This window comes from Chrysemys picta, chromosome 1, assembly GCF_011386835.1.
Source record: "Chrysemys picta bellii isolate R12L10 chromosome 1, ASM1138683v2, whole genome shotgun sequence".
Taxonomy (NCBI): Eukaryota; Metazoa; Chordata; order Testudines; family Emydidae; genus Chrysemys; species Chrysemys picta.
In genome coordinates, this window is record NC_088791.1 from 61926153 (window position 1) to 61938713 (window position 12561).

Genomic DNA, 12561 nt, shown 5'->3' on the forward strand with positions numbered 1-12561 from the left:
CCTCAGGAGAGTGATATCATTCATGGTCACCTGGTTGAAATAGGGTGCTTTTATTAAGGGGACATTGAGAGGTGCCCGGTCCTGCTCGGCTGTGCGACTGAACAGAAGTGATCATCCCAGAGAATTGTGTGTGTGTGTGTGGGGGAGTTATTTGGGTTTGTGCTACACGCAAACTGCAGCCCCTCCATTTAAATTGCCAACCCAACGGCCGCTTGGTATGAGAAATGAGGGCGCTGCTGTTTGAAACCATTCCCACATGTTATGAAGGTTAAAGAAGCCAAAAGACTGTGGCTTACCATGGCTGCCTGCAAGCCGAATTCTGTTGCCTGGCACTGCGTGAGTGATCTCTCACACCAAACCAGCAGGCCCTCAATATAAATAAGAGGCAAAATGCGACCTTGTAATGAAAGCACATGTGCTGTGTAATGTGAACAGCAAGGTTTAACGGGAAAAAGTGATCCTATTGTTCTCTAAAATGTGTCTTTTTAACTACCAATCTCCCTTTTCCCCCACCAGCTGCAAATGTTTCTCTTTTGCAGAGGCTAGCGAAGATTAGAAGGCGAAAAAAATGCACTCGGGAGGACATGTTCTTGGCGCTCCAGATGTCCTCCCAGGCTGACAGAGCACAACAGAATGCGTGGAGGCAGACAGTGTCAGAGTGCAGGAAAGCACAATATGAACGCAAGGAGAGGTGGCGGACTGAATCGCGGGCTGAAGAGAGTAAGTGGCGGGCTGAAGAGGATAGGTGGCGTCAGATTGCTGACAGAAGGCAAGAGTCGATGCTCGGACTGCTGGAGCATCAAACTGATATGCTCCAGCGTATGGTTGAGCTACAGGAAAGGCAGAAGGAGCGCAGACCGCTCTTACAGCCCCTGTGTAACCAACAGCCCTCCTCTGCAAGTTCCATAGCCTCCTCACCCAGACACCCAAGAACGCGGTGGGGGGGCCTCTGGCCACCCAGCCACTCCACCTCAGAGGATTGCCCAAGCAACAGAAGGCTGGCCTTCAATAAGTTTTAAAGTTTTAAAGTGCAGTGTGGCCTTGTCCTTCCCTCCTCTCCCACCCGGCGCTTCCCTCCTCCCCCACCCCCTGGCTACCTTGGCAGTTATCCCCCATTTGTGTGATGAATTAATAAAGAATGCATGAATGTGAAGTAACAATGACTTTATTGCCTCTGCAAGCGGTGATCGAAGGGGGGAGGGGAGAGGAGGGTGGCTAGCTTACAGGGAAGTAGAATGAACCAGGGGTGGGGCGGGAGAGTTTCATCAAGAAGAAACAAACAGAACTTTCACACTGTAGCCTGGCCAGTCGTGAAACTGGTTTTCAAAGCTTCTCTGATGCGCACCGCACCCTGCTGTGCTCTTCTAACCGCCCCGGTGCCTGGCTGCGCATAATCAGTGGCCAGGCGATTTGCCTCAACCTCCCACCCCACCATAAATGTCTCCCCCTTACTCGCACAGATATTGTGGAGCACACAGCAAGCAGTAATAACAATGGGAATATTGGTTTCGCTGAGGTCTATCCGAGTCAGTAAACTGCACTAGTGTGCTTTTAAATGTCCAAATGCACATTCTACCACCATTCTGCACTTGCTCAGCCTATAGTTGAACAGGTCCTGACTACTGTCCAGGCTACCTGTGTATGGCTTCATGAGCCATGGCATTAAGGGGTAGGCTGGGTCCCCAAGGATCACTATAGGCATTTCAACATCCCCAATGGTTATTTTCTGGTCTGGGAAGAAAGTCCCTTCCTGCAGCTTTTGAAACAGACCAGAGTTTCTGAAGACGCGAGCGTCATGTACCTTTCCCGGCCATCCCATGTTGATGTTGGCAAAACGTCCCTTGTGATCCACCAGTGCTTGCAGCAGCATTGAAAAGTACCCCTTTCAGTTTATGTACTCGCTGGCTTGGTGCTCCGGTGCCAAGATAGGGATATGGATTCTGTCTATCGCCCCACCACAGTTAGGGAATCCCATTGCAGCAAAGCCATCCACTATGACCTGCACATTTCCCAGAGTCACTACCCTTGATATCAGCAGCTCTTTGATTGCATTGGCTACTTGGATCACAGCAGCCCCCACAATGGATTTGCCCACTCCAAATTGATTCCCGACTGACCGGTAGCTGTCTGGCATTGCAAGTTTCCACAGGGCTATCGCAACTCGCTTCTCAACTGTGAGGGTTGGTCTCATCTTGGTATTCTGGTGCTTCAGATCAGGGGAAAGCAAGTCACACAGTTCCATGGAAGTGCCCTTATGCATGCGAAAGTTTCGCAGCCCTGCAACACTATGCAGTCCCACCAGTCTGTGCTTGTTTCCCAGGCCCAGAATCGGCGTTCCATGGCATGAACCTGCCCTATTAACACCATGATGTGCACATTGCCGGGGCCCATACTTTGTGAGACGTCTATGTCCATGTCTATTTCCTCATCACTCTCGTCACTGTGCTGCCATTGCCTCCTCGCCTGGTTTTGCTTTGGCAGCTTCTGGTTCTGCATATACTCCAGGATAATGTGCGTGTTGGTTACAGTGCTCATAATTGCCGCAGTGATCTGAGCGGGCTCCATGATCCCAGTGCTATGGCGTCAGGGCTGAAAAAAGGCGCGAAACGATTATCTGCCGTTGCTTTCATGGAGGAAAGGAGGGAGTGGGGGCCTGATGACATGTACCCAGAATCACCCGTGACACTGTTTTTGCCCCATCAGACATTGGGATCTCAACCCAGAATTCCAATGGGTGGCGGAGACTGTGGGAACTGTGGGATAGCTACCCACAATGCAACGCTCCGGAAGTCGACGCTAGCCTTGGTACTGTGGATGCAGTCTGCCGACTTAATGCACTTAGAGCATTTTGTGTGTGGACACACACAAAATTGACTTTATAAAAATGATTTCTAAACAACCAACTTCTATAAATTCGACCTAATTTTGTAGTGTAGACATACCCTGGGACTTTTCAGCTTGGAAAAGAGACAACTAAAGGGGGATATGATAGAGGTCTATAAAATCATGACTGGTGTGGAGAAAGTAATAAGGAAATGTTATTTATTCCTTCTCATAACACAAGAACTAGGGGTCATCAAATGAAATTAATAGGCAGCAGATTTAAAACAAACAAAAGGAAGCATTTCTTCACACAGCGCACTGTCAACCTGTGGAACTCTTTGCCCGAGGATGTTGTGAAGGCCAAGACTATAACAGGGTTCAAAAATGAACTAGATAAATTCATGGAGGATAGGCCCATCAATGGATATTAGCCAGGATGGGCAGGGATGGTGTCCCTAACCTCTGTTTGCCAGAAGCTGGAAATGGGTGACAGGGGATGGATCACCTGATGATTACCTGTTCTGTTCATTCCCTCTGGGGCACCTGGCATTGGCCACTGTTGTAAGATAGGATACTGGGCTAGATGCACTATTGGTCTAACCCAGTATGGCCATTCTAATGCACTTACCTGCAAAAGGCCATACTTGGCTTGTGAAACAGCCACACCTGATCTGGTATCCCATTCATGTTCTTAAGCGAGCCAGCCAACTCTGGCTTGAAAACTACCCGTAGCAAATGGACATGTGAGCCTGCAGCCACCTGAGACGCTCTTGAACCAGCCTGGCCCAGTGGAATTCAAGCCAAGAGGGGCAACACTCTATATTCAGCTTCAGCTGCCTTTACTATCAATCAGCACAGCTACTTCAATACATTAAATCCTTTCTTAATTGTATTGTTCCTTGTACGTGCAGCGTCATCCAATGCAGTTTCATTGGCAAACATGGAAATCTCTTTCAATACCATCTTCCAAGTAATTTATATGTAAATAATGAAAAGCTGGTCCCAACACTGTTCCCTGCAGCACTCACCAATTAACCTTCTTTTAGCTTTTTACTGCTACCTTTTGTTTCCTGCCCTTTAGCCAATTCCCAGTGTACTGTGCCAACTTTCCACTTACTCCATGGCTGTCTTTTATATTAACCTACGAGGCAGAACATTTTCTCAAATGCTTTCTGAGAAATCCAAGTCCGGTGTAAGACCATCTACTGCATTTTTCATTTCTTCCCTGGCAGTAGTAGCCTAAAAGAATTCCAAGCTAGTCAGATTTGACCTGCTATTCCTGAAATCACCTCGATTCTCCTGAATCAAACAGTCCCTCTCCAAATATTTACCCGATTTGTTCCTTTAACTGGAAGTCCTAAAGCTTTCTCCCAAACACTGATGTCAGTCTAACATTGTGTGGTTTCCTTTTACATACTGTGAAGTGTTCAGCAAGCTCTTTTACCACAGCCTGTATGGGAAAAGGTTCTTCAGTTCTCCATCTCCACATCATTCAGTCAGATGAGTGATCAGATGAAGTAACAAGGGCCAAATGGAGCCATCGGATGCATGCCTCTTCCAACGAATGGGTGAGTAATCATTTGAAGAATCTTAAAACCAAACCTTACTTCCCAGATACAGGGACAAGATTCCTATTGAAATCTAATGCCAGAATTTCATATTAAGATTTGTCAAATGATTATTTCACTATGAAAAATAGATCTGTAATACAACTGAGATAGCCTCAGCTCTGGTAAGTCTGCTTTGTGTTTTTCCAGTTCATTATAAGTGGTTCAGTTTTTTAGAGCTGTGAAAGTCTTCCAAATTTTGTCTCAAACCAGCTGAATCACTGAATGCTGATGGTCAGACTTGGATACTGGTCTGCTCCTCTCATGGGTTGGTACGTCTATTATAATAAAATTTGATTAATCCAAAAGTTACTTAAACCTACACTTCTGGATTTAGACTCTGAGTCTGCTTCTTCAGGTATTTATATGGTTATGATTTCAGATGCGTTTCTGTTGCAATCTTATATCATAGCTTTGGTTTTACGATTTGAAACAAATTTGCCATATTCTCCCCTGGCCTGGGAAAGGGGGCAGTGGCTATGGCTCAGGACCTGAAGTCAGAAGATGTAGTTCTATCCTGTCACTGACTCACTGTGTGACTAACTTCTCTATGCCTCAGATTCTCAGTCTGTAAAATGGAAATTATTTCCCCCCACCTTTATATAATTATTTGAGGTCCACTGATGAGCAAGTGCTATAGAAGTTGCAAGTATTATTACTACTAAATTTACTTCCAAATGCAAGTTCCCCAAATGGCAGCACAAGGCATTGCTTCTTAACATAGCTTTGTCTGCAAGATGTATTGCAGGTTCCTGACAATATATAGACAATATTTGAGACAAGAGCATTGTTTGGTGTGTGGGTTTTTTTGGCACATGTATTTGTTTTCTCATAGAATTTGATTTCTGCTGGCTCTATCTCAAGATTGTTAGGGCTGATATTCTTCATTTCCTGCTACTGGCCCCTACGACATTTCTGCTAGCCTTAACTGCCAAAAGACTATGGAAACAAGGACTTTTTTGCTGCCATTTGATCAGGCACTTGCAGAGTCTGAGACTCAGAGTATGTGTTGTGCGCACCACGTTTTGGAATTCAAACACAAATTGGAAAAACCTACAAGATGCAGAAGCCTAGAAGATCTTTATATTGCATGAATGAATGTTACTGCAGCCAGTGGATCGTGTGGTGTGTCCTGGATGGAAGCTAGAGGCATGTAGGTAAGTATAGCGGACAGTAGGTTTCCGGTATAGGGTGGTGTTTATGTGACCATCGCTTCTTAGCACTGTAGTGTCCAGGAAATGAAACCTGTTACTGCAGCAATTGGCGAGGTCAATCCTGCCGAGATACTACACTAGAGCCAGATCTTGGAGTGCCAGAAAGAGGAGATAGAATTGCAACATTACACTGGCACAAAACAAATCTATTACAACCATGAGGGCAGAAATGCTGATTCCCTGGCTTGGGACAGCAGAGACGGTAAGAAGTAAGAAATGGCATACACTGAAAAAAAACAGGGAAAGGAGCAGAATGAGAGTGAGGAAGGATGACGGGTGCTGTCAATAGACTTCTTTTCTTTAAGTGACCAGAATCTCTCTGCAGCTGTCTTTTCAAGCCTCAATGCAAGCACTTTTTAGTCAGGACTTGTTAGTTTGGCAGCAACACTATGTTTCAGTGTGTGCAAGCTCGCTTGCTCCCTCTCTGTCGTCTTTACTAGGGCACTCAGCACCATAGCATGTAGGTCTCAACAACTAGGTTAAATGTTGGCAACTGTTGAGTATTTGCTGAAGCCAGTGGGAGGTGCAGAACTCTCAGGATTTGACCCATGGTAATTAAGATTCATGTGTGTTCACAGTGGATTTTACTCTTCAACTCTGTAGGCTTGACCTGTATTGCTTACTGTTTTAAACATAATGTTCATTATTGATTCTGTATATTTTGTTATTCCAGGGTGGCTTATGCAAAAAAGGAGTTTTCGATGAAGACAGCCAGGCTCAGGCTCATTCTAAGAACCTCCAGTAGGCCACTGCAACATCCTGGACCACCAACTGAAAATGCCCTACATCCTGTTCTGAAGTGCTTTACTCCAAATACCATCAGCTACCATGTATTGGATAGTGATGAACTGAAAATGTTCTGAAGTTAAGTCCCAACTGACTGAAGGCCTTAAAGATTAAGCATTGGGTCTGCAAGGGAAGTGGATCAAGGGCAGGTGTGCAGCATATTTTGATGTGCCCTGGCTATTTTTCCTCCTTAGACATTGGGGTTCTGTCCTGTGTACAAGCTGTGGTTTCCATGTTGCCATGCAAGAAATCAGAGACTCCAGTATCTAGGTTCTATTCTCTTATTTCAGAAGCGGACATGGGCTTTAAATTCTGTGTCAGTAGCATGCGCAGTCACGGAAAGGGAAATGTAGAGGGAAGAGCATCTTGTGCCACTGAATAGTGAATCCTTGGGCTGACCATGAAGCAGCTGCAGAGTCACATCTAGTGCCCCTCGGGCAGAAGGACATTAACCATGACACTTAGAAGGCGGGAAGGCATCAGGGGCCTGACAGGGATATGTACATTCCTGGGGCAATAGGAAGAGGAATGAAAACTACATTACTATGTAGCGAATGGCATCAGTCCTGTCATTATTTCCACCCTTCATTTAAACATTTATTTAAGTGATCAAATAACATTCTGGACATTGTCCACAGTTGAGGGTAATTCAGGATGAACACAGTGCGCTTAGTTTAATTAATTTTCCTTCACTCCCATAAATCATGTAACAAAAACATGGAGGGCGTACCTCGGGAGATGAGGACAGAAAAGGTTTGATGTAGATATTGGAGTCATGCACCTTCAGGTCATGGTCTCCAAGTCCTCTAGTTACTCCAATAGTTGCCATGACACGAGCCTGGAAACAAGAGAAACGCATTAATATCAAAGCCAATTCCACACACAATGTTAATGTGGTAGAGAATTAAAAACTGACCCCACCACACAACTGCTAGGGCTTTTGGAGGAATTACCTCTCTTTTTCAATGTCTCCTCCCCTATACGGGGGAGTTAACATAGACAGTGACCTTTAAGCAGCTAAAATTGTGAAAGTGAAAAGACTACCCACCAGGATCACTCTGACTTCAATTTCTCCCTTTCTGCAGGGCCAAGAAAAAACCTGCCTATCATTCTAGACCATAAATTAAATTCCCCTGAGTAGTTCAGGAGTGGGTTTAACATCCACTGCATCCTCAGGTGGTTTATGAAATTTGGGAATGCTGCAAATACTTGCTGTCTCAAAATTATATATAGCACAGAGAGAAAGAGAATGAATGAATGGTGTGTGTGTGTAAGTGAGAAAAAGGTAAGTAAAATAAAAACATTTAATCTCAACCAGAATAAAAATTCTCTCTCATTAATCTAAGTCTTCAGGAATTTAAAAATACCTAATGCACCTCTCCCTATCACTTCCTTGTTCTCCCTTCGCCTCCCCTATTTCCCCATTTCTGTTTATTCTAACTTATGCATTGCCTAGAGCCTAGATTGTGAGCTCTCTGGGACAGTTGTTTGTGCAGAGTCTAGGACAATGGAGCCTTAATCTCTCTGAAAGAGACCTCAAGTACTACTTGCACTAGAAGGACTAAATTATATTAAGTGTATGAAGCACTCAGCATGTTAGTCAATGAGAGCACTCTGTCAGTGGAATATTTTGATAGCTCTTTCTTGAAGTATTGTCATTTCCTATATGCAACATGCCCCTGACCACCTGGGAAGAGGGAAGAAGCTGTAGGCAGCTTTTGAAAAAAGGCAGGTAAGTTAAATATTGAGGGTGCCTCCCTCCTTTCATTTTGTTTAGAAGTACCAGACAAGGATGGCTGTTATGCTTTGCTTTGGCAATGGAGCCATTTGCAGTGAGTGAGAGAAACAGTCCTATGGTAAAAGGCATCAGAAGGCCTTCTGGATTAAACACATAATAGCTTTTCATGCCGACAACATCTTGTTATATCTGCCAGAGCCAGAAGCCTCATTAAAAATTATAGAGCTTTGGAATTTGGGCAAGTATCAGGCTTCAAAATAAACTACGATAAATCTGAAATTTTAGGAATTAATAGTCCCAAAAGGGTCAAAACAAACTGTTGTCACATCTACATAAACTTAAATGGGTAAAGGAATCTTTAAAATAGTTGAGAATAAATACTGTGGAGAAACATAAAAATCATTTTAAGGCAAGTGATCCTTCAATGTGAAATAAAATGATGAAAGTCTTGAAAGAATGGATGAATAAGAAATAACTTGGCTAGGTAGGGTAGCCTTGGTAAAGATTAATGTCCTCCCAGTAATTTTTTTTCAGTACATCTCTGTTGGTATCCCTGACATGACATCAGAAACATGGCAGGATGCACTATTAAAATTCATATGGAAACATAAGGCCAAGGGTGAGTTCTAAGTTCCGTAAAACTAGCTTTCCCTATTTTGGTTTATTATTATTATGCATCACAATTAAAATATGGGGTCATCTAGGCTAACAATAGACCATCCAAACATGGGGTAAAATTCTAACCAGACTATAGCCCAAATATGGTTATTCATAGTAATTGTTGAGTTAAAAAGAAACATACGTCACCAAAAATAAAAGGTGGTCATTTATCCAGACCACCTTAGCAGCTCTGGACAAATTTTCTAAATTCCTGTCACCAAGACCCTCTTCCTCAACTACTTTCATTAATAATCAGGAATTTATCCCTAGAACGTATCAAAGTGGCTGTCCACTGTGGGTGAGAGCTGAGCTTATTCAATTCAGACAGCTGTTCCTCTGTACTGATTTGAAATCATACCAAATTATACCATGTAATAATGTAAATGATATAAATATCCCATATTGTCAATATCCCATAGGTCAAACATTTTATTGTGAAAGCTGGATATGAGGTGGCTCTATCTAGACCTTTAACCACATTTGAAAAGTTGAGCCAGGAGCAAGCTGAAACAAAAGGTTTAATTTCTAAAACATATACAATTTGGATTGAAAAAGATGTTGATAAGAAAACAATCCAGATGAAAAGATGGGAGAAGGATTTGGACAAAGAAATTGATGCGGGTGAGTGGGTCTCTCTGTGGGAAAGGGGATATTCATCTTCAATATGTGTAGCTCAAAAGATTAATAATTTATAAAAATTATTACTGTATAGATGGCATTAGACTCCAGTTAAGATCCATAATATTTTTGCTACTAGGGAAGAGCTCTTTTGAAGGGATTGCAGGTAAAGGGAAACTTACTTGCACATAGGCTGGATGTGTCCAGGATTTAGATGGTTTGCGGAGGCAATTATTAAAGAGATTCATTTTATGACAAAATGCTGGCATCCTAGAGATCCCCTGATCTGCTTCCTTAAAGCTCAAGTAAAGGTTTGGCCTTTTAAGCAGAACTACAAATTAATTACATTTTTGTTAGCAGCTAGACCTTGTGTTGCACATTATTGGAAAAATGTGACCCCCTCCTCCTATACAATTGTTGTGTAATAAAATATGGACGGTTCTTGTAATGGAAAAGCTTTCATACCAAGAATGTACACAAGAGAAGTGCCTAAAAGAAGATCGGTATTTAGACACTTGGCACTCTTTTTAGCATACTCAGAGGAGGGGGGGCTGCTCAACCAGCAAGCCAAAATCTTTAGCCGGTTTCTTTGAATATTAATCTGATCCTGAATAAGTAATATATGGTTTAGTATGTTAACATTTTATTTTAATTTTGCCTTAATAAAAAGTAAAAAAAACCAACAACCCTGGGGGTTTAATAACAAAGGCAGCAGGATGTCTCTTCATAATGGAGTGCTGCCACATATTTCCTTTGGCAAGACAAGAACCATGAGGCAAACTCAGATCGCTGATGTGACAATAATATGAACAGGGTCATTACTGGGAACAGCAATAGTTTTAGAGATGCACCTCACTCCCCAATACCCTCTTTCAAAGTGCTTCTCCTGACTGCAGAACCAGTACAGACAAGATCTTCAATTACCTCAGACACCTCACCTACTTGCTAGAGCACTTTTCCCCTGAAACATCAGCCATTCCCCCAAGAAACTCCTGAGTCTTCCTTAACTAATACCATGCCACAGAGCAGCCAGCAAGATACTCTCACAGGGCAATGAACCCAACATCTTCTCCCAACAACCTTCCTACCACCCTCCAGTCAGGGGGATGGGAATCTGGGGCCACCTCTGAACCAGGAAGCTTATGCTATGGATGCCAGCTAGTGACCGAGATTACTTTAAATAACATTATACATTAAAACACTACATCCACAAAACAAAGAGAAAATAAATTTAAAAATAACAGGTGCACAAACACTTTGCAAACAAAAGAACCAATCCCATCAAACCTGCAGATAAGCTACAGCAGGTTTGAATCCTTCATAACTAGATTATATCTGAAGATTGCATATTTCTGTATTCAAATAAGAATCCAAACAGTGGGGAAATGCTGTTTGGAAACACAGTGAGCATACTAATGTCAGCAAACTGAGACCTCTCTGTCCTTATATTCATCCTATTGCTATGTCTAGCTAGGCTTGTTGGGATTAGAGCGAATAATCTTGCTGTTCATAATCATGCAATTGGTAACACAGTGGCACTTGGATAAAATTATCATTAAAAAAAAAATTAGTTCTTATCACTCCAAATGTGTTACCTTTCCCTGAGATCACACCCACCTATGCCTCCCCTTATGTCAGAATTTCAACAGCTTCCTTTATCTCAATATACTGTAAATCATGGTTAAACACACAACTGCTGTTTTATTCAGCAAAGTGGATAGATTTTTGTCTTCTTCACCCAACCAATCCACATTAAAAATGCATTTCGCAACCATGCCATGAGAACTATCTGCACATGAACAGCAATTTAAGATTGTCTCATTTTAGCTTATTTGCAACAATACAAAACACTCTTACGAGCTGCGTGCATGTAAGAAAACAAAAGTAAATTGAGCAACAAATGACTAAGTTTGTTATAAAACTACCTTTTAATACACTGCACTTTTCCCTCCCTGAAAACAGCAGAGACTGATTTATGTCAGACACAATATTCTTTCAAGCTGTCAAAATGATAAAATAAAGAGATACTGAGTGGAAAACATTGGACTGCCACAGGCTACACTGAGTGGTAAACAGCACAGAGTTCTTTATCCCTTTGGTTCAAGGAAAGCTCACATGCCTACCTTCTTGCCTTCTCCATATATAAGGGGAAACTTCAAGTCGTCCTCTTCAATGCTTTTGTATGCCCTGTGGGGGGGATAAACAACATATTTTTTTTAAAGCTTGCACTCAATTAGTGACCCAGTGCCCTAACACAAGCAGCTGTGTATATTTTTATTATTTTTTCCTAGAGACTCCATCTTTGCAGCAAGCTGCCAATTTGTTTTTGTTTTTTCTGTGTAGAGATTTTCCTTACAGAACTGTGCTATTTGAACAAAAGAAAAGCTAATCCAAAGAACATGCAGTATTTAACACCAAGCTGTCCTTGTTTCTATTAAGCAGAAGAAAGTACAGGTAAACTGGAACAATATCCTAATTAGCGAAGGGGGTAGGAGGGGAGATATATTGCTGGGCATGGCATCAGCCGTACAATTATACATTGCCATAAAGAGCAGTGATTGGATTCACATTAATAATCTGAAACTGTGAGAAACAGCAGAGTTTGTAGATGGCTGAAGTGTGAAACAGTTCTCAGATCCAGTTCTCGCTTTCAGGAGCTGTTTATATCAAAGCAAGCTTCATATTGTGGAGGGCGTGAGAAGATATTTAGAGCCCATTTGACCTTGGCTAGGACATTCAAGGTTGCCAGAAATTCTGTGTTTCACAACAGCTTTCAAATGGCTGAGAGATGAGAGAAGAATGAGTTCATCCTCTAAATGTGTTTACACCATGTGCGCATACTCTACCTTTTACACAACTGATTTTTTAGCACTGATGGGGTTAAAAGGTTAGCAATTTTCCTGGTGAGAAATTAAGAAACATGGACGGTTGTAACTATTATAGCTCTTGAGAATCCTTTTGTATTACCGAACATATTCTCAGATCAATGAAATGGGGTGCTCGCTGGGTTTAGGTATGTAGCCCGAAACATCAAACAGGATTCACCTCCATCGCCTTCTCTATATGACAAACATTTTTTTCCCTTTGCTATTTTCTCCCTTTCCCCACCATTTGA

General features: G+C 42.4%; 1 protein-coding gene across 2 annotated transcripts in view; it reads right to left on the bottom strand.

Moving 5' to 3' along the window:
* Nucleotides 1-12561, bottom strand: part of PPM1H (protein phosphatase, Mg2+/Mn2+ dependent 1H) — a 194379-nt gene that overhangs the window by 16624 nt on the left and 165194 nt on the right. The window contains exons 7-8 of one of the 2 annotated variants that reach the window (XM_005303176.5): nucleotides 11570-11633; nucleotides 7161-7268 (exon numbers count right to left, since the gene is read on the bottom strand). In XM_005303176.5, coding sequence (XP_005303233.2) covers nucleotides 7161-7268; nucleotides 11570-11633 — 172 coding nt within the window. The remainder of the gene's footprint in view (nucleotides 1-7160; nucleotides 7269-11569; nucleotides 11634-12561) is intronic. The other variant, XM_065558065.1, reaches the window with a different exon arrangement.